The 22,609-nt window shown below is 42.5% G+C and overlaps 2 protein-coding genes across 2 annotated transcripts in view; both read right to left on the bottom strand.

The window, feature by feature from the left end:
* Positions 1 to 22,609, bottom strand: part of LOC127419881 (gastrula zinc finger protein XlCGF7.1-like) — a 380,158-nt gene that overhangs the window by 228,599 nt on the left and 128,950 nt on the right. The gene's annotated exons all lie outside the window — the stretch shown is intronic.
* LOC127419879 (zinc finger protein 501-like) overlaps positions 1 to 22,609 on the bottom strand; it is a gene marked incomplete at its 3' end in the record, with an annotated part of 28,567 nt that overhangs the window by 2,591 nt on the left and 3,367 nt on the right. The window contains exon 2 of the mRNA XM_051661689.1: positions 15,764 to 15,938. Coding sequence (XP_051517649.1) covers positions 15,764 to 15,938 — 175 coding nt within the window. The remainder of the gene's footprint in view (positions 1 to 15,763; positions 15,939 to 22,609) is intronic.

Genomic DNA, 22,609 nt, shown 5'->3' with positions numbered 1-22,609 from the left:
TTATGGCAGACGAGTAAAGCATTGATCAGACAATACAAAAAGTGTCAATATGTTGTTTGTAACAGAAATGTATCGATATTGAATCAGAGTCGAATCGGGAAATCTGTATCAATACCCAGCCCTGCTGTAAACTGTAGGCTTTTTCAATGAAATGGGAATAAAACAATGTCTATTTTGCTTATATATGTACGAAATTCTCTCTCAGCTAAATTTAAAGGAACCTTCTAGGTAACCCTTGTAGGAACAACTCGAAAATATTAATTTTACAAATTATATTTTATCATTAGATTTATCAAATTGGTCATATTTAAGCTTTTCAATCATGTTCAAATTCAGTCTATTCCATCAATGAATGTCTTGAAATCGCATATATTCTGTTGCATTTATAGTTTTGTTACATGTTTATAGTTTACTTGTACTATTTACAAGTATTTACACTGATATGTAGAACACGTGCTAAATCCATTTTGTTGTTCTTCAGACTTGTGAGACTTCAACAGTGCTTATTTAATTTCGAGTTTGACATTCATAACTTGGACTTGTGTAAGATTAATACTATAATTCGGGATGTCACGATTTTGAAATGCAATTTTTTTTTAGGCTTTCACTATTATTCCAATTATTTTGTCATACTTCTTGAGGTATGTGTACTCCATGCACCTTCAGTAATTTAATACAAATACATATTAACTTGGAATCATATAATAAAATAATACTTTGTCAACATTAGTTTTGGTCCATTTTACATTTACACTGTTCATTTTAGAACTCAGTCAACCTGAATAGCTATTAGGGGTGTAACTGTTCACGGTGAAAAAAAAAGGAACCGTACGGTTCACCAGCCACAGTTCGGTAAGCATTGGCACCGCGGTCGGGGTCTGGGCTGTAGGTGAGCTGAAACTGCATAGACTCCCTTTCGTTTTTAAGCAGAGACTCAGTGCTAATTCTGACAGACTTGACACAATAACTAAAGCGCTTGGGGTGTTCATTCCCATATGTGGAATGTCCACGCATCATTAAAATACTCAAGCAGCATTATCTATATTCCTTCTACAGTGATGTACATATTCCAAATGTTGAATATGTTAAGTCTGAAATGCTATTTATGTTGATGCATGTAGCATTAAAGTCCAGGTATTAATTTTAAATGTTGATTATTATGTATGAAAATTAAACATGGTTTTACTATAGTAATATTGTAATTACCATGAACCAGAAGTAACCGTCTGAGCAGAAGTCCTCCATTAGAGGTAGATGGAGCCCCAGCATATATGGTCAGAGAGATCATGGACTCAATACTTGGAGATGCAATACTTGGTGGACTGGGAGGGCTACGGACCAGAGGAGAGATCATGGGTAGCCGCCAAGAACATATTGGACCCGTCCCTGATCCAAGAATTTCATCATGCCCATCCTAATCAACCAGCACCACAACCAAGGGGACATCCCAGTAGAAGAACACCAGGAGTTGTTTGTGGGGGGGGGGTGGGTGGGTTCTGTAACATCCGAGGTTGTTACCCCTCCTACCAACCACCAGAGGGAGCTACTACTTTTTGGATACCCCTTTGTTTAGTTTGCCTTGTTGGACTGTCTTTTTGGTTTATTGGATTACACCGCTTGCTTTACGACTACCTCTATTTGCCTGCCGATTTGGATTGTTTGCTTGTGTTCATAATAAACTTCCAGCACATGGACCCTAACACCGTCTCCATGGCCAGTTCATTACAGAATACTTCGCCTAACATGGATCCAGCAGAAGTTTCACAGCTCCAGGCCACATTTGCGCACCAGTGCGAGGTATTAAGGGGTTACCAAGACCAGCTGAACAACCTACGAGCTGCCAACGAATGTTTGACACAATACATTCACTCACTGCCAGCTCCCCATGCTAAACCGGTAAGTTTGCTCTACCTGATAAGTTTGATGGTTCTGCTGAAAAATGCCGGGGTTTTTTACGACAATGCAAGATATTTTTCTCGAATCAGCTGGAATCATTTGATCAAGATGCCAGGAAATTTTATTTTTTGATGTCACTGCTTACCGGCAAAGCTCTCGATTGGGCCGCTGCTGTTTGGGATAAAGATACTCAAATCCAGGTTTCATTTGAATACTTCGTTCAACAAATCCACAAAGTCTTCAAGTATCCAGCGGGCGGCCAAGATAAATCTGTTCAGCTACTTCATCTATGCCAGGGTCATCAATCAGCAGCGGATTATGCAGTTCTGTTCAGGACACTAGCGGCTCAGAGTGGGTGGAATGATGTCGCTCTGATGACTGTTTTCCGTGAAGGGCTTAACCTGAAACTCAGGACGGAACTGACTTGCAAGGGTGAAGGTACGAATCTTTCCGGATACATAACTATGGCCATCAAGATTGATAACCTGCTTCAGAATGCTTCACGGCCTCAGTTTCGCTTCACCTCGAATTCTACAGTCTCAGTACAGGCCCAGGCATCCACTGTATCACCCGAACCCATGCAAGTTGCTTACACTCACGTTTCCAGGAGAAACGCCGATGTCGATGCAACAAAAACCTTTGCTTTTACTGTGGCTCACCAGGTCATCTCAACGCTGCATGCCCATACAAGAAATCAAGTTCTCCTGAGTCAAGGCAAAACGTGAGTACAATGAACACTGTATCACACGTTTCACATAATTTTCTGTTACCTGTAGAGGTCTCCATTGGTGATCATGTAAAGAGTTTTACAGCTTTAGTGGATTCTGGTGCTGCTGTTAATCTCATTAATCAGGAGATTGAACAAGAACTCAACATACCCACCATTCAGTGCTCCCCAATGATTAACATCACCACTGTTGACAACACTCCTATTGGTACTGGCATAACCCAACAGACTGTTCCGATAACCATCAGGGTTGGACTTTTTCATGTAGAAAAAAATCTCACTATATGTCATCAACTCACCCAAGCATGCTCTTAGATCCTGGGTCATCCCTGGCTGGCCATCCATGACCTATCGATATCTTGGAACCAAGGTGAGCTGACGCAATGGTCAAGTTTTTGTCACAAACATTGTCTCCATGTTGCTGTTTCCATGCCTTGTCTTATCACCAGTATTGAGAGCCCCGAATCACAGGAGGAGCCCACAATCCCAAGGAGTATGCAGAGTTTAGTGAGGTGTTTAGCAAAATCAAAGCTACACAACTTCCTCCTCATCGTCCATGGGACTGCGTCATTGAACTTCTGTCCAATACAGCCCCATGAGAAGCAAAGCATATAAACTGTCACGCCCCGAGACCCTCGCCATGGAGAATTACATTGAGGAAGCCCTGGCCTTTGGTTACATCCGTCCCTCTACCTCCCCAGCTGCTGCAGGGTTCTTTTTCGTAGAGAGGGAGGTCAACGTCCCTGTATCAACTATCGAGGCCTGAACTCTGTGACCATAAAGTACCGTTACCCATTACCACTCATCCCCTCAGCCCTTGAACAACTCCGTGAGGCAAAGATCTATACCAAACTTGATCTGAGAAGCACTTATAACCTTGTCAGAATCCGAGTAGGGAATGAGTGGAAAACTGCTTTCATCACAACCAGGGGGCACTATGAATATTTGGTCATGCCGTATGGACTTGCTAACGCCCCCTCGGTTTTCCAGTCCTTTATCAACAAGATATTCAGAGACTTACTGAATCATTGTGTGGTGGCTTACATTGACGACATCCTCATCTACTCACAAGACATGGAACAACATACCCAGCAGGTCAAGACAGTTCTATCACGTCTCCACGAACGCTACCAACTATTTGTCAAGGCAGAAAAATATGAGTTCCATACCTCCCATACCACTTTCCTAGGCTACAATATTAGCCATCAAGGTGTAGAAATGGATTTCTCTAAGATAACAGCAGTCACTGAATGGCCTCAACCTTCAAAAATCAAGGAACTACAGCGGTTTCTGGGCTTCGCCAACTTCTATCGTCATTTCAGCAGGAATTACAGCATCATTGCAGCCCCACTCACAACGTTGCTCAAGGGAAAGCCTAACAAATTGCCTTGGAACGATGCCGCATACCAGGCCTTCATCTCCCTCAAGTCAAGCTTCACGACCGCTCCAATACTGAAACATCCTGACCCCAATATTCCCTTCGTCGTTGAGGTAGACGCTTCAGATTGCAGGATTGGAGCGGCCCTGTCACAACGTCACGGAACACCAGGCAAGCTTTACCCTTGTGCCTTTTTCTCCAGAAAACTCTGCAAAATACATCTATGATGTGGGAAATAAGGAATTACTTTCCATGAAAGCAGCCCTCGAAGAATGCCATCACTGGTTAGAGGGGGCAGTCCACCCTTTCCAAGTTATCACCGATCACAAAAATATTGAATATATCAAGGCAGCCAAGAGATTGAACCCACGTCAAGCCCGATGGTCATTGTTTTTCACCAGATTCAATTTTACAGTCACTTACCGCCCTCGCAGCAAGAACAGCAAGGCAGATGCACTTTCACGCAGACATGATCCACCCTACCTCCAACCTCACCCTGGGTCCATTCTGCCACCATCTGTCATCATAGCACCGATTAGTTGGGACATCATGGAGGAGATACAACGAGCACAACAGCATGAACCGTCACCTCCTAACTGCCCCCGATCAAGCACTACGTACCCCAAGCTCTACGTCAGAGGACTATCCAATGGGTCCACACTTCCTTGAGCACTGGACATCCTGGCATCCAAAGAACTGTTACCCTGGTGCATAATCCCTTCTGGTGGCCAACTTTGATTCATGATGTAACTAACTATGTCTTGTCAGGTGTGTGCCCAATCCAAGACCCCCAGAGAACTGCCCACGGGGTTGCTTCAACCACTGCCAATACCACAAAGACCATGGTCCCACTTGTCCATCGAATTTGTCACAGACCTGCCAATCTCCCATGGTAACACTACCATTCTGGTAATAATAGATCGATTTTCTAAATCATGTAGACTTGTCCCTCTCAAGGGTTTACCCATTGCCATGGAAACTGCTAATGCTTTGTTCAACCAAGTCTTTAGGGTCTATGGAATACCAGAGGACATAGTGTCTGACAGAGGTCCGCAGTTCACGTCCCGAGTTTGGCAGGCTTTCTGCAAACAACTGGATATCAATGTGAGTTTCACCTCTGGTTACCACCCTCAGGCCAACGGACAGGTGGAACGTCTAAACCAAGAGATAGGCAGATATCTTCTGAGTTATTGTAGCCGTGAACAGGAGAAGTGGAGCGATTTCCTAATATGCACAGAATTCCCTCACTCATACCTCTACAGGTCTAACCCCCTTCCAATGCGTGCTGGGCTACCAACCCCCAAAGTTTCCTTGGTCAGGAGAACCTTCTATGGTGCCAGCGGTGGATGATTGGATTAAGCAAAGCGAGAGGGTGTGGGACAGCGCACATGTCCGGCTACAGCGAGTGGTCAGAGCACAACGCTTCCAGGCTGACCCCATCTCAATTATCAGCCAGGACAAAGGGTCTGGTTATCCACAAGGGATCTCAAGTTGCAGCTACCCTGCAGGAAGCTCAGTCCAAGGTATGTGGGTCCTTCCAGAATTATCTGTCAAATAAACCCAGTTACTTACCGTTTAGAGCTTCCTGCTAATTACCGCATCTCTCCTTCCTTCCATGTGTCCTTGCTGAAACCCGTCCACCCAGCGTCTGGCTCTGGAACCACGGATTCTGAGCCTCCACCTCCACTGGAGGTAGATGGAGCCCCAGCATATATGGTCAGAGAGATCATGGACTCAATACTTGGAGATGCAATACTTGGTGGACTGGGAGGGCTACGGACCAGAGGAGAGATCATGGGTAGCCGCCAAGGACATATTGGACCCGTCCCTGATCCAAGAATTTCCTCATGCCCATCCTAATCATCCAGCACCACAACCAAGGGGACATCCCAGTAGAACAACACCAGGAGTTGTTTGTTGGGGGGGGGGGGGTTCTGTAACATCCGAGGTTGTTACCCCTCCTACCAACCACCAGAGGGAGACCTCTCCCAAATACTAACTCTGTATCGTTTCTTCTTTGGTGACTTCTTGTTTAAACTATATAAATACCATGCTGATCCATTTTGACTTTGCAAAGTATTGCCAGTTTACCCTGCTTTACCAAGCGTTTTTCCATTGCCTTTGCTGCTTATTTTCATGTTATGACCATTGCCTGTTTTCCTGGATTCACTGCCTTTTGGATACCCCTTTGTTTTGTTTGCCTTGTTGGACTGTCTTTTTGGTTTATTGGATTATACCGCTTGCTTTACGACTACCTCTATTTGCCTGCCGATTTGGATTGTATGCTTGAGTTCATAATAAACTTCCAGCACATGGATCCTAACACCATCTCCATGGCCAGTTCATTACAAGTTTATATACAATTAACCATGGTTTTATAACAGTAATACTGTTGTTTCTACACTGCATGCACAATTACTAGGCAAATTGTATTCCTCAGGATTAATTTTATTGTTGAAGAAACACAATGCTCTCAGTCAATCCAAAAAGTTATTGAACCCCAAACCTGAATGTTTAACAAAGGATAAGTTTTTTCTTTCTCAGGGGAATATATAAGTGTGCACAATTATTAGGCAACTAAATTACAAAAATAATTTCTCCCAACTCAATTGTTTATTCTCAATTTTTAGAGTAAGAGCAACAAATAAGTAACACAAAATAACAATTAAATAACATTTTTGGCCTTTCAAAAATATTCAGTGACAAATATAGCCACCCTTCTTTTCAATAACCTCCATGAGGCTTCTATCAATGGAGTCTGTCAGTTTCTTGATCTGTTCACGATCAACTTTCACTGAAGCAGCAGCCACAGCCTCCCAAATGCTGTTCAAAGAGGTGTATTGTCTTCCCTCACTGTAAATCTCATATCTGAGAAGGGCCCACAAGTTCTCAATAGGATTTAAGTCAGGTCAGGAAGGGGGCCAAGTCATTATTTGGGCATCTTTAAGGCCCTTACTGGCTAGCCAAGCAGTGGAGTACTTGGATGCATGTGATGGAGTATTGCCCTGCATAAAGATCATGGCCTTCTTGAATGCTAAGGACTTCTTCCTGTACCACTGCTTGAAGAAAGTACTTTCCAGAAACTGGCAGTAGGTTTGGGAGTTGAGTTTCAGTCCATCTTCAACTCGAAAAGGTTCAACTACCTCATCCTTAATGATAGCAGTCCAGACCAGTACCCCCCCCCTCCACCTCGCTGGTGCCTGACTCAAAGTGGTGCCCTGTGTCCATTAGTGATCCAGCCACTGGCCCATCTATCTGGTCTATCAAGAGTCCCTCTCATTTCATCTGTTTCACCTGAAGACAGAAAAATCTGTCTTCAGGTATTTCTTTGCCCAAATCTTGATGCTTCAACTTGTGAATCTTATTCAGTGGTGGTCGTGTTTCAGCCTCCTTGACCTTCGCCATTTCTCTGAGCACTTGACACCTTGTACTTCTGGACACTCCAGGTAGGTTGCGGTTCTGGAATATGGTGGCACTGGAGGATAATGGGTTCCTGGTAGCTTCACGTTTAATTCTTCTCAAGTCTTTTGCAGTTAATTTGCACATATTCTTCTCCATGCATTTTTTGTGCCCCAGTTGACTATTCGAAACAAAATGTTTGATTGTCCAGTGGTCACGCATCAATAGTTTAGCTATCCGATGTTGCATCCGTCTGAAAGGCATTTTACAATTTTTTACTTTTCAGTGCCAGTTAAATCTCTTTTTTGGCACATTTTACCTGAGGTAATGAAGCTCCCTAATAATTATGCACACATTAATATAAGGTGGTAGTCACTTTCGCCACACCCTTCCTCATTACACAAATATATATCACCTAAAAATGATTCAATCCAATAAGCATTCAAGTTTATATGGTTTGGAGTTGGAAAATTTGCATGGAAATAATGATAAGATCAGAATACTCACTTGCCTAATAATTGTGCACGCAGTGTATATAGTGACCATGATTTTACTATATATTGTAACCATGTCAGTAACCATGTTAATTTTGTGGTTACTATGATTTTACTACAAATGCCATGGTTAAACTATGGTTGCTGTTGTAAAACCATGATTTTAGTTTACCAAATAGAGTATTCTTTGGATTTGGCAGTAATATTGTTTTTCTGAACATATCAAATACCGAACCATACTGAAACCGTGACCTTAAAGCCATGATACAAACCGAACCGTGAGAAATTAGAAACGTTACACCCCTAATAGCTATTATTATATTATATAATATTAAGGATAGGGCGATATGTAGAATTTCAATATGGAATTAATTTGATACAGAATGATTAATATTTATATTTTGGTGTCACATTTGCTGGGCTGATTTTAGTTCCACTATATTCCACTCTATCCCATTCTGCACTAGGGCTGTTGTGGTGGCAATTTTTACCACCTATCAAAAGCAACAACGTGTATGCTAGATCCAATACCTACTAAGCTCTTTAAAGAGGTGTTTCCTGTAATCTCAGAACCTCTTCTCTATTTTCTTCCAGATTTTCTCCCCAATTTGGCATGCCCAATTCCCAATGCGCTCTAGGTCCTCGTGGTGCCATACTGGTGGCATACTGGTGCCCCACCGAGAGCGAGAACCACATTATAGCAACCACAAGGAGGTTAACCCAACGTGATCCTACCCATCCAAGCAACCGGCACAACTAGTTGCTTAGGAAGCCTGACTGGAGTCACTCAGCATGCCCTAGATTTGAATTTGCAACTACAGGTGTAGTAGTCAGCATCTTTATTTGCTGAGTTACCCAGGCCCCCTCAGAACCTCTTCTTAATATTTGAATCCCTTGCTATCTTTAGGGCATGTCCAAGAAACTTTAAGCTTGCAGTTATCAAAACCCTTATCAATTGGTCAGGAAATTAACAAGAATTGCACAAATAAAGTAACTATGTATGGGATAGTTGTTCCCTTTTGATTTCTTTAAATGTTTAAGCCTTGTAGGTAAACTTGCAGACAGCTTTTTACACAAAGAAGAGTCAATGTTGTTCCACTCAATGTTGATGGCTTCAAACATTTGATGAGCAGTTGAAAAACATTTCCCATTCAAATCTGGACTCTGAACAGGTCAAATCATGAGCCTTATGGACTTGTTCTCAAGCCACATCTTGGTGGTCTTTGCAGTCTGGGCAGGAGCATTGTCTTGCTGAAAAATAACATCTGATATTTCCTCTTTAGAAAACAACTTCTTAATTGTGGGACGTAAGCCATTCGGCAATATTCTCCTTTACTCCAAAGCCTTAATTGACTTTCACACTGAAGCAGCCCACCAGTACAACCAGCTGAAAAGGTTTCCCACACCATGACACCTCTTCCTCCATGCTTCACTGTGGTAGAAATGCATTCACTATTGTATTTCTCACCAAATCTTCAAAGACACCACTCTGGAGCATCACCATGCAAGACAAATTGTGATTCATCACTCCACACAACTCTGCTGAACCACTCTGAATCAAAATTTCCAAATTTCCAACTTTATTCTGTCTTTGGTGTTTTTCTGGGATAGCAATGGGTTTTTGTAGACACAAAGCCTACATTAGGTAACCTTCTGGTTATTTTTCTTCTCAAAATAGTCTTGTTTTCTGAGGTCTTGAATTCTGCTGACAGTTTTTGTAAGATTTTTTTCCCATCTTTGAGATCTGTAAATTTCAACAGGTGGTCATCCCTCCATGAAGAGGCTTTGGGCCTTCCAGATCTGTTCTTTCTGGCAACATCACCTGTTGTTTCAAAGCACTGACCTATTCTCTTAATAGCTGATAGAGAAATAGGGATCTTCTCTGCCTTTTGGGTTTTGTAAACTACATTTGGCCTGACGGAGACCAGCTATGCGGTTTCTGACAACAACCCCTGCATGATATTTAGCATTTCTGTGGAGCAGATTTTCTCACTCTTTTACTTTGGGACACACAACACTGCATATTGAAGATATACCACTGCTCTATCACTCCTGGTTCCATTTATGAGCTTGTTATCAGGCCTGTGATGGGCTGCATCAAGTATGGCAAATCACCATCTAATGACTTATCTTAAAAAAAACCAAAAAAAACATCCCAGAAAATATTTTGTACCCCCACACGTTATTTTGAATTTTATATCAACCATTTTATTCATTATCATGATTTTACCTTTGCATAAAAGAAGACTATACAAGTAAACTTCCCTATTTCCAGCTTTTTCCCAAACAGTTCACTGCAGCAAAAGTTGTAAATGGTGGCATTCGTTTAATTCTTGCTAATTTCCTGAACAAGACCATTAAAAGCTTAATGTTTTGCCAATGAAATTTCCCAATTCTCCAAGTTAGCAGAGTGTATCAATTATATCAAAGATTGGATGGCTAGAAATTTCCTTCTACTAAATTCCGACAAAACAGAGGTACAAATTATTGGACCAAAAACCAGAAAAAATAAGCCGCTTAAAATTAATTTGTTCATGACCTCAAGACTTGATTACTGTAATGCACTACTGGGACGATGTCTTCAAGAAACAAACTTAAATTGGTTCAAAATGTAGCAGCTATAGTGCAGACTAGAACCAAGAAATATGATCATGTTAAACCCATTTTATCATCGCTACATTGGCTACCCATTACATTTTGTATTAATTTTAAAATTGGGTTACTTATAAAGCTATGAACAGTCTAGCTCCAAAGTATTTCAACAACCTTCTATCATGCTATAATCCATCACATTCAAAATAATCACAAAATTCTGGCCTATTAATAATACCTAAAATATCAAAATCCACAACAGGTAAATCCTTTTCTTATTTGGCTCCTAAACTGTGGAATAGTGTTCCTAGCATTGTTCAGGACTCAGATACACTCTCTCAGTTTACGTCTAGATTAAAGGCTCCAATATACTTCTGAAGAAGTTGTTATTTGTTCTTCATTCAGGAGTAAAAAGAAGTTCTAAACAGCCGAGGAATGGTATACTATTTGCGAACATTCAGACACCGGCCACGCCATTGTGTGAGGCGTTTACAGGTGCATTTAAATATGAGGACACTACATGTAAAACCTTAAAAATGTGTTATCAATGATTTGTGCCTCATTCTATGAGCAGAATTCAAACAAGATCAGTAAAAGACGCTGTTTTAACCACTTGATGATGACTTACAGTAATATATAAACTCAGCAAAAATAAAATGTCCCTTTTTCAGGGTACTGTATTTTAAAAATAATTCTGTAAAATCCAAATAAACTCTACAGATATTTATTGGAAAGGGTTTAAACAACGTTTTCCATGCTTGTTCAAAGAACCATAAACAATTAATGCACATGCACCTGTGGAACGGTCATTAAGACACTAACAGTTTACAGACAGTAGGGAATTAAGCTCACAGTTATAATAACTTAGGACACTAAAGAGACCTTTCTACTGACTCTGAAAAACACCAGAAGAAAGATGCCTAATGTGCCGTGCCAGGGCAATAAACTGCAATGTCCATAATGTGAGACACCTAAGACAGCGCTCCAGGTAGACAGGAAGGGCAGCTGATTGTCCTCACAGTGGCAGACCATGTGTTACAATACCTGCACAAGATCAGTACATCCGAACATCACACCTGCGGGACAGATAAATGATGGCTACAACAACTGCCCGAGTTACACCAAGAATGCACAATCCCTCCATCAGTGCTCAGACTGTCCGCTATAGGCTGAGAGAGGCTAGACTGAGGGCTCATAGGCCTGTTGTAAGACAAGTCTTTACCAGACATCACCGGCAACAACATCACCTATGGGCACAAACCCACCTTCGCTTGACCAAACAGGACTGGCGAAAACTCCTATTCACTGACAAGTCACGGTGTTGTCTCGCTAGGGGTGATGGTCGAACTCACATTTTTTGTCGAAGGAATGAATGTTACACCGAGGCCTGTACTCTGGAGCGGAATTCATTTGGAGGTGGAGGGTCTGTCATGGTCTGGGCCGGTATGTCACAGCATTATCGGACTGAGCATGTTGTCATTGCAGGCAATCTCAACGCTGTGTGTTACAGGGAAGACATACTCCTCCCTCATGTGGTACCCTTCCTGCAGGCTCATCCTGACATGACCCTCCAGCATGACAATGCCACCAGCCATACTGCTCGTTCTGTGCATGATTTCCTGCAAGACAGGAATGTCAGTGTTCTGCCATGGCCAGCGAAGAGCCCAGACCTCAATCCGATTGAGCAAGTCTGGGACCTGTTGGGATTGAAGGGTGAGGGATAGGGATATTCCCCCAGAAATGTCTGGGAATTTGGAAATGCCTTGGTGGAAGAGAGGGCTAACATCTCACAGCAAGAACTGGCAAATCTGGTGTAGTCCATGAGGAGGAGATGCACTGCAGTACTTAACGCAGCTGGTGGCCACACCAGATACTGACTGTTCCCTGTTTGTCACTCACTCGACGTTGTGTCAATGTAGTGACACAAGGGTTTTCACTCGAGAGCCCCAATCACCTTTGATTTATTCAGAAAAGGCCAATGAAAACTGGCGAGTGGAATCTGCATGCCGCTCTCCGCCCCGGACATACGGGTATAACAGGAGATGGCGTGCACCACTCATTCAGACTTGTTCTTCTCATTCCACACCACTCATTCCGCCTCAGGGCGGATTGAATGTCTCGTTCGGGGCTCGTGATAAGGATGAATTGTTGGTCGCAACATCGGAGGGTGGGCTCCTGCTTTCGGAATCAGACGAATCTACTAAGCTCCTGCTCTCGGGCGGCAGAGCTCAGGACAAAGCGGATGCTGAGTTGGCAGCCGTGCTTGCCTGGGCGGCTGTGATAATTGGGCTTGAGTGGAACCCTCCGCCCTGAGCGTTTCGCAGCTGGATGATTGGTTTCTGGGTGCCTTTCATACCGGAAGTGCACGAGGAGCTCGTGAAGTCGTGGAAGGCGCCTTTCTCCACCCATACACGCTTCGTGGGCTTGTCCACCCTGACTACCCTCGACATCGGAGCGGTCAAGGGATATGTCGAGCTTCCCCAGGTAGAGCGCGCTGTGGCGGTGCACTTGTGCCTGCAGGGCGCAGCCACCTGGAGGAACCGACCAAGACTCCCTTCCAAGGCTTGTAAATTTTCTTTGTCGTTAGTGACAAAGGCTTACAATGGCACAGGTCAGGCCACCTCCGCCCTGCACACCATGGCCATCCTGCAGGTTCACCAGGCCAAGGAGCTGCACAAGGGTAAGACCGACCTAGGGCTGATGCAGGAACTAGGGCTGATGCAGGAACTGCGCACCGTGACCGACCTCGCTCTACGGGCGACGAAAGTCACGGCGTGTGCTCTGGGTCGGACGATGTCCACTTTGGTGATCCAAGAGCAGATGCCTCGAATTCGGGCTGGGGCGCCGTGTGCAATGGACAGGCAGTATCAGGGCTCTGGACGGGGTCCCGCCTGCAATGGCACATCAACTGCCTAGAGTTGCTGGCAGTATTGCTGGCCCTGTAGAGGCTTTGGCCGTTAATTCAGGGCAAACATGTGTTGGTCCGGATGGACAACACAGCGACCGTGGCATACATAAACCACCAGGGAGGCGTATGCTCACGTCGCATGTCGCAACCTGCCTGCCGCTGCCTCCTTTGGAGTCAGCAGACGTTGAAGTCTCTGCAAGCCACTCATGTCCCGGGCGTCCTCAATCGTGCAGCAGATGCGCTCTCACGACAGGTAACGCTCTGCGGAGAGTGGAGGGTCACCCCCACACAGTCTAGCCAGTTTGGGAGAGATTCAGGGAGGCGGAGGTGGACCTGTTCGGCTCCCAAGAGTCCTCTCATTGCCCCCTTTGGTACTCCCTGTCCGAGGCTCCCCTCGGCACGGATGCTTTGGCGCACAGCTGGCCTCGGGGGCTGCGCAAGTACGCATTTCCCTCAGTGAGCCTTGTTGCACAGACATTGTGCAAAGTCAGGGAGGATGGGGAGCAAGTCCTGATGGTTTGCCATGCTGGCCCAACCAGACTTGGTTCTCAGACCTAATGCTCCTGGAAGTAGCCCCTCCCTGGTGGGACCTTCTCACTCAGAGGCAGGGCACGCTCCGGCACCCCCGATCAGACCTCTGGAGCCTCCACGTCTGGCTCCTGGATGGGACACGGAAGACCTAGCAGGCTTTCTGCCAGTGGTGATAGACACGATCACTCAGGCCTGAGCCCCCTCCACAAAGCGGATGTATGCTTTGAAGTGGCGTCTTTTCGCAAACTGGTGTTCTTCCCGGGGGGAAGATCCACAGAGATGCACGGTCGGGTCTGTGTTGTCCTTCCAACACAACGTTCAGTAAGTAACCGAGACGTTACTTTTGATATTGTTCAAGGACTCATTATTCCATTTCTGTTCGTCATGTGTCTGTGAAACTTGTTCAGTTCATGTCTCAGTTTTTGAATCTTTTTATGTTCATACAAATATTTTCACATGTTAAATTTGCTGGAAATTAAAGCAGTTGAATGTGAGAGGACATTTCATTTTTGCTGAGTATATATGCAGTAGAAAATGTTTAATTTGTCTTGATTACATTTTGAATTCATGACACTAATGCACTATCAAGCTATACACGGCCATAATCTGTGCCGATTACTCTGTTATTGTAATTTATGATAACATACTAATACAAAGATGGATGCATAAAAGAGTGTTAAATGGTTAGTTCACCCAAAAATGAAAATCCTCTCATTATTTACTTACCATTAAGCAATCCCAGATTACTTTCCTTCTTCAGCAGAACTGAAGTTAAGCATATTTCAGCTCTTTTTGTCCATAAAATGAAAGTAAACAGGTGCCATCGAGTTGCTGGCTATTTGACTGTCCAAAAGGCATATATAGGCAGCATAAAAGTAATCCACATGGCTCCAGTCGATCAATTAATGTCTTCTGAAGCAAATCGATAGGTTTGTGTAAAAATAAATAGATAATTAAAACTTTAATTTTAATTATCGCTTCCTGCCAGTAGGAATGATGCATCAGTGACGCAAGTGCAATGGCGCATTCACATGAGAAGTCGGAGGAATGAACGTCACGCGAAAGTTAGGTCATTTTTTAACAGCTATACAGTGGTGGGCGGAAGCAATGATTAAAAGTTAAAAACAAAGATCTGAAATGTGCTTAAAAAAATCTTCACTTCGGCTCTGCTGAAGAAGGAAAGTCATACACATTTGGGATGGCTTAAATGGAAGTAAATAATGAGAGAATTTTAATTTTTAGGTGAACTAACCCTTTAATGTTCAGAATACAGACAAAAGAATGATGACAGAGGCATATCTTTAGGCAGATGTGTGAATGGCTGTGGACGACATGGACCAATGGTAGTATGGTGCTTAGCAGCTGGTTAGAAGTTTTCCTAAACTTTTGCCCAGGCGAGATGTTATGAACCACCAAAACGAACTCAAAAACACCTTTTTGGCCAGATTTTGCTCTAAATGCCATCACGTCCTTTGTTTGTTTTTTAGATTTCGTATGAAGTATATCGTGGGCATAAGTGTATTATCTAAAAAAGAACTTTAAATTGTCTATCGACTGGTGAACTATCCTTTAAAAGACATGATTTTAAAAAGAACAAATTAAGACTTTAAGCAAAACCCTAATCCAGAGTCACTGTTCCTGCAGAACTGTTTTGACTTTGGAAAAATACAAATAAAAAGATGTACCTTAAAAGACAACTGAGCACTTATAAACTGACAATAAAAAAATAGAGGGAAACTTTTTAGAGTGACTTTTGAGTGATAAAATCATTGTGTAACAGATCCTAACATGACAGTCGATTGCCATGAATATGTAAAACAAATTTACAAGAAACATACCTGAAGGAATAAAATCATCATCATCACTCTGTTGTTCCTCTGCTGTGGTTTCCACTCTCATCTTCATCAGGTTCTTGCAGTCCAGCAGCTTCACTGAACACATCTTCACTGGTATCTGCAGCATCTGCTGTTCTCCGGCGTGGATCACACCCATCTGCTCTCTCATGATGAACATCTGAACACAAAAACATCATCATTATAATGGACTGACATTCATCAAACTCAAGATTATTATATGATTGTACACAAGAACAAATCTGTTAAACAAAATAACTTATTTAAAAGTTATGATGATAACACTTTTACATGGTTGCAGCAAGAATAAACATTGTGTGGGGTAGTCTGATACATTCTAGGATATAAAAGTTGATCCTTTACACGTTTGGAGTGTGTAATAATGGAGAGATCAGTCCAAGGGATCCATGGATTTAATTCACAATATCAGTCTGTTTCCCAGGGTGGTTAATTGCTTTTTTGTTCTTAAATTAAGAGTTCCTTAAGTCTTGTGATCCTCCATTTGTTCTTAGTGAAGGTTTTTATTTTTTTACCCTGGGGGAGTCTGCTTTGTTCTGTAGCAGATGAAATTAAGCAGATGCGCATTCTTTAAGTCAGACATTTCAACGCCATTCTTGCAGGATTTCTAGTTTTATGACATAAAGGTCACAGTGACCGTGTTTATATGCACTTAAGAAAATGGTTTATTCCAGGGTTTTTGCAGAAAGCGACGTTCTGAAATGTCATGAAAACAAGAACACAGATTTCCTTACACCTAGGTTTCTCACGAAGAAAACTGCTTATGTGGCCATGTAAACACAGCGGCGTTCTAACAGGTTTGTGAGGAGTGCGCGGAACAGACCGAATAACAAACATCATAGGGTGGAGCCCAACAACAAGCCAACAAAACATTTCTGGTAGTACAGTGGGAAAAGTACATTCACGATACCCATTTATAAACACCACTATACAAATATAGACGGTCCCTCACATTTGCATATATGCACTCGTACACTGAGGGAATCCTGGAGTTTTACTTAAAGGGAAGCCCCACTATTGAAGCACATATCCGCTGCAGATCACGATAGAAAGGTTAGGAAACAAGCACAGAAAAACTCTGGAATATCTGGAAATAAAACAAAGCAACAGATAATTAAACAGTGAAATCTTCCCCCATTACCATGTTTGTTATTCACAAAAGCATTGTGGGGAAATTACACTGCTGTGGAGAAAGGTGCTTACAGACTGAGCTGCATGTACACAGGAGTACGCCGCTTATACAGTGCATGTATACTGGAACTGCTTTTTCACAATAGCCCACTTTCTGGTGTCCATGTAAACGTTGTCATTGTGTGTGGACTCAAAGCCTTTTTGAAGAATCCAGTTATTGGCTCTCTGTCCATAAGACCAAGGATGGATTAAGAACTGAGAGGCTCATGGGCCGGTACACCACTGAGGTCCCCCATGACGTGACTACGTTCACATATGCAAAACAGGATGTTTGCAGATTTGGTAGGATTTTTCAAATTGATGGAAGAAAAGTTTGGAGCAATGTCTTACACGGCCAATTATATGTACTTTTTAATTATGAACCAATCCATTAATAACATTATTAAATACATTAACTGATCAACTGGAATCATGTGGATTACTTTTATGCTGCCAGCAGCCTGATGGCACCCATTTATTTTCATAGTATGAACAAAAAAGAGCTGAACTGTGCTTATAGAACGAAGAACGAAAGTCATATACATCTGGGATTGCTCTAAGGGAAGTAAATCATGAAAGAATTTTTGGGTGAACTAACCCTAAGTTCCACCTTAACTGCAGATAACAAGGGTTGATGTTAGATTCTTGGCCAAACATTGATTTTAGTTGGGTTGTCTTGTTTTTTCTCCGTTACCTTTAGCTCAGCATCCGTTACAAATCAAAGTGAGGCGCATGCGCAATAATCTGATTCTCTGCGCGTACATTACATTAAAAATAAATAAATTAGGAGTCATGTGAAGCCATTCGAGGAGCGGACATGTAAACGACGAGCTCTGCGCACTTTGCTCGTTTTTAATAATTTTTTTGTCATAAACCGGTAAGATGACACATCCTGCTACAGATCTGTTCTTTGAAGTCAACATGGCAAAGAGGTCAAAATCCTTGGGCTCTGGAGACATTAAAAGACATACGTGCTCAAGCTGAAACCTCTGACGTGCCTGTGAACCAGGGACTCCAGAGAAATCCAGCATCGACTGTCCAACATGTCTGTAATGCTGATGAAAGTTATTGCTGACTTAGAGGATCTTGCTGTAATACACTGATTGATTACTGCGATGGAAACAAATTCTCCGAGTTGGTTACAAGATTGTCGGACATCGAGAGACGGATCATCTGGAGTCATCGGAGAGTGAATTGGCTGCTAATCCGCTAGAGACCAAGATAGATTTGGAACGAGTTTTTGAAAAACTGGAGGATTTGGAGAACTGTAGTAGGCAAAATAACGTCTGAACTGTTGGAATTCCTGAGCATGAGGAAGGAAGAGATATGGTGGGGTTCCTGGATGACCTCTTCCTGAGTCTGCTCAACGTTGCAGGCCACAAGCTTGAAATCGAGTGAGCTCACAGATACGCTGAGGGAGACAGGCCCCGATCAATTTTGGCTACATTTCTGAGATCATCAAGGAAAGCTTTCTTGGAAGAACCACAACATTTTCTTGTTCCCAGACTTTGCGAATTCGACAAGAGAGAAACATGATCGATTTAAAGAATGCAAGAAACTCTTGCATCAACGGAAGATCGCTTTTGCACTGATGTTCCTGGCCAAACTGAGAATAGATGCTAAGGATGGCCACAAAATATTTACATGCCCACAGCAAGCACTGGCAGTCATAAAAACATTGGAGTGAATAAGCCCTTGGGTGATTTTCACGTTGCTGTTTAGTGGACATGTTTCTCTGAACAGACAATCGATTGTCCGAGGAAGCTGGGCACCTTTTTAATTGTGTTTTGTGCTGGTTCCGCCTAGCAGCTGGAATTGTTTGTGTAATATTTCTTCGGGACAGCTTGTGGATGAATCTGCTCGTTTTGGGTGCTTATGCCTCCTGTTGGCTGGAGTTGGCTTTGTGAAATATTCTTGCAGGACATTGGAGTGAGTTTGACTGCCCGAAGAACTGAACGGCCTGTTTGTTTGTTTTTTGTGAGGGTTTTTTTGTGCTGGTTCCGCTAGAGGCTGGAGCTTGTTTTGTGGAGGAAAACACCTTCGAGACAATTAAGTGGATGAATCTCCAGTTTTTTTTGTGTTTATTCCACTTATGGGCTGGAGTTTCTTTTATAGATTATCTTCTGTTGTGCAATTCTGTATTACAAATGTTTGTATAGAAACACCGGACTTGAGCAAACCGACAGCAAAGTTGTTGTGGGGGCTCTCGTAGGCGTACATGGACTGTTTGAGTTTAGATGGAAGGCGCTGTCGTGCGCAGGGTTAATGTGCACGTTTTTCTTTTTTCTGTTCTGGGGAAAGTTCGAGGTTTGTTTGTTGCACTAATGTGGAACGTGGACACCCCATAAAAAGGAGGAAGGTCATTTCTTTTCTTAAATGTAAGAAATATGATATAGTGTTTCTTCAAGAAATGCATCTTTCCCCGCAGGAAGCTAAAAAATTTGGGAAGATATGGGGTGGACATGTTTTCTTTAGTGCTGGCTCAAGTAAGAGCAGGGGAGTCATTATATTGATAAGTAAACAGCTACAATTCAAATGTCTGAAACAGATTAAAGATAAATTAGGAAGAGTCATTATTGTTTTAGCAGAAATTCAGGGGCAAAGGTTTATTTTGGCTAATATTTATGCACCTAACGCTGATGATCAGGACTTTTTTATAGATCTTGAAGGGATGTTGCAAGCCGCTGGCACCCCTCATGATATAATATTGGGTGGAGACTTTAATCTGTTGATGGATTCAGTCCTTGATCATAGAGAAGCAAATGTGTGTATGCCCCCTAGAGCAACACTGACACTTCACAGGATGTGTAAAAATCTGGGTCTTACAGATATTTGGAGACTTTTGAATCTGGTAGGGACCATACATTTTTTTCATCAGTCCATATTCTAGAATATATATATATATTAAGTCCCTCATTTCATCTGTTGTTGATTGCTCAAGTGGAAACATTTTAGTCTCAGATCACACCTTGGTGAGCTTAGAGGTGTTGCCACATATGGAGAAAAATAAATCATATAGTTGGTGCTTTAATGTTTCCCTTTTGCAAAATCCTGATTTCCAACAAACGTTAAAGGCTGAAATCAATGTTTATATGGAGACCAACTGGTCCTCAGTATCTTCTGTGGGCATGGCTTGGGAGGCACTTAAGGCAGTTCTTAGGGGTCGGATCATACAGTATGCCTCATTCACCAAAAAATCCAAAGCACGATAACTCGTGGAGTAGGAAGGAATATTAAAAGTACTAAGACAAAGCTGAAGCGCCAAATGTCATCTGATGGCCTCAGAGAATTGACCCGATTGAAATACAGATTGAATACTATTTTGTCACGGAAGGTGGAGTTTTTGCTATTCAGGGCAAGACAGTCATACTTTGAGTCAGGGTACAAAGCAGGGAAGCATTTGGCTAGATATATAAAGCAGAGAGAGTCTTTTTCTACCATTCCCCCAGTGAAATCTGCTGGTGGTGAAATATTTACCTCAGCATATTAATAATGCTTTTAAAAAATCTTGATCTTTATAGTTCCACGTCTTCATCTACTGATGAAGATATTAGAAACTTTGTGGAACCATTAGAACTCCCTAAACTGACAACTGAGCAAAAAAAAAATCTCTTGATTCTGAGATAACCTTGGAGGAGCTTGGCGAGGTAATCAAGGCCTTGCCTACAGGCAAGGTTCCGGGGCCAGATGGCTTTACTGCTGAATTTTTTAGATCTTATGCTACAGAACTGGCTTCACTTTTGTTAGAATTTTATATGGAATCATTAAAGAAAGGAAAGCTTCCGCCAACCATGACACAAGCCCAGATCAGTCTGATTCTTAAAAAGGACAAAGATCCAAGCGAGTGTAAGAGTTACAGTCCAATTTCCCTGATCCAGCTAGACGTAAAAATATTGTCAAACATTTTGGCCAACCGTTTAAGTTATGACATCTCTTTAGACCAGGTGGGGTTTATTCAGGGCCGTAGCTCTTCTGATAACATTAGGCATTTCATCAATATTATGTGGTCAGTGGCAAATGATCAGTCGCTGCCATCTCACTTGACACTGAAAAGGCATTTGATATGGTAGAATGGGATTATCTTTTTAAGGTTTTGGAAATATACAGGTTCGGGAATACTTTTATTAGATGGATAGGAGCACCCGGCAGTGTTGCCCTCTTTCCCCATTATTGTTCTGTCTTGCCCTGGAACCATTAGCAGCCGCGATAAGAAGGGAAGATGATTTTCCTGGGGTGGTGGGAGGTATGGCACATAAGCTTTTGCTTTACGCAGATGATATTTTATTATTCGTCTCCGAGCCCACTAGATCTATGCCTTGCCTCCACAGAATTATTAATTCCTTTTCTAATTCTCAGGATCCAAAGTTAATTGGTCTAAATCCGAAGCTTTGGCTCTGACAGCGTACTGCCCAGTAACGGTTTTTCAGCAGGGCGCCTTCCAATGGCCTAAACAGGGCATTAAGTATTTGGGCATCTTATTCCCAGCAAATGTGAGTGATTTACTTAGTTAATTTCGACCCCTTAATAAAAAGGTTTTTGAGCGATGTGGGCTGGTGGACTTCATTACATTTATCTATGATTGGAAAGGTTAATGTTATTAAAATGAATTGTATTCCAAAATTCAACTATCTGCTACACTCTCCCTGTAGATGTCCCCCTCTCTTATTTCAAGCAATTTGATTTTTACCCAAGATTTTGTTTTATAATTATGCATTTGGTCTCAGACATTTGGCTCATTGGTCACTTCCACCTGAGGGAGCCCATGCCTGGTTTTGTATCAAACAGAAAGTTCTTGCCCCTATTTTGCCATTGCAAAGACTTTCTATTAAACTAACCGGAAAGGTTAAGTCACACCCTGTTATCTTGCATTTGCACGCGGTATGGACAAAAGTTTCCAGATTGTTTAATTCGGACATTTATTTAAATGTTGCCTCAAGCATATGGCGGAACCAAAAATTACGTATTAATAAGTCCCCTTTCTGCTGGTCATTGTGGATTCTGAGGGAGGTTAAGACGCTCTGTGACCTATATGAGAGTGGAGTGCCGAGATCTTTTGAAAACATGGTTCAACATTTTAGGATTCCCAGATCTCAGTTCTTTAAGTATTTACAGCTGAGCAACCTGCTCTGTACTATTTTTAGGAGTAGCATACACCCCCCTAAAGCAGCAGATACTCTGGAAGTGGTGATAACTGCTTTTGGAAAAGGTCATGAGGCATCAGTGTATTACTCCCTGCTAATTCAGCATCTGGGGGATGGAGCTTCAACTTCTCTCAAGAGATTATGTGAGAAAGATTTAAACTTGGTATTGGAGGAAGGTGTATGGGCTAGGATTCTAAAAAATGTCAAGTCTGCATCTAGAGATGCAAGGGTGCGCCTTATGCAATTTAAGATTTTGCTTCGATTCTATTGGACCCCCTCTAGATTGTATAAGCTTGGTCTTAAAAGACACACCTATCTGCTGGCGATGCCAATCAGAAGACGGAGACACAACCCATGTTTTCTGGGGATGTGTTAAGTTCAAAGAGTTTTGGTTGAGGGCTCAGAGCTTCGTGTGTGACATGGTGGACACTCGGTTTTCGTTTTCCCCCAGACTGTGTGTTCTGGGTGATGGGGCGGTCCTGAATGTGGGTGATAGAGATAT

Source organism: Myxocyprinus asiaticus, chromosome 29 (assembly GCF_019703515.2).
Source record: "Myxocyprinus asiaticus isolate MX2 ecotype Aquarium Trade chromosome 29, UBuf_Myxa_2, whole genome shotgun sequence".
Taxonomy (NCBI): domain Eukaryota; kingdom Metazoa; phylum Chordata; class Actinopteri; order Cypriniformes; family Catostomidae; genus Myxocyprinus; species Myxocyprinus asiaticus.
This window is presented reverse-complemented; position numbering and strand designations above follow the sequence as displayed.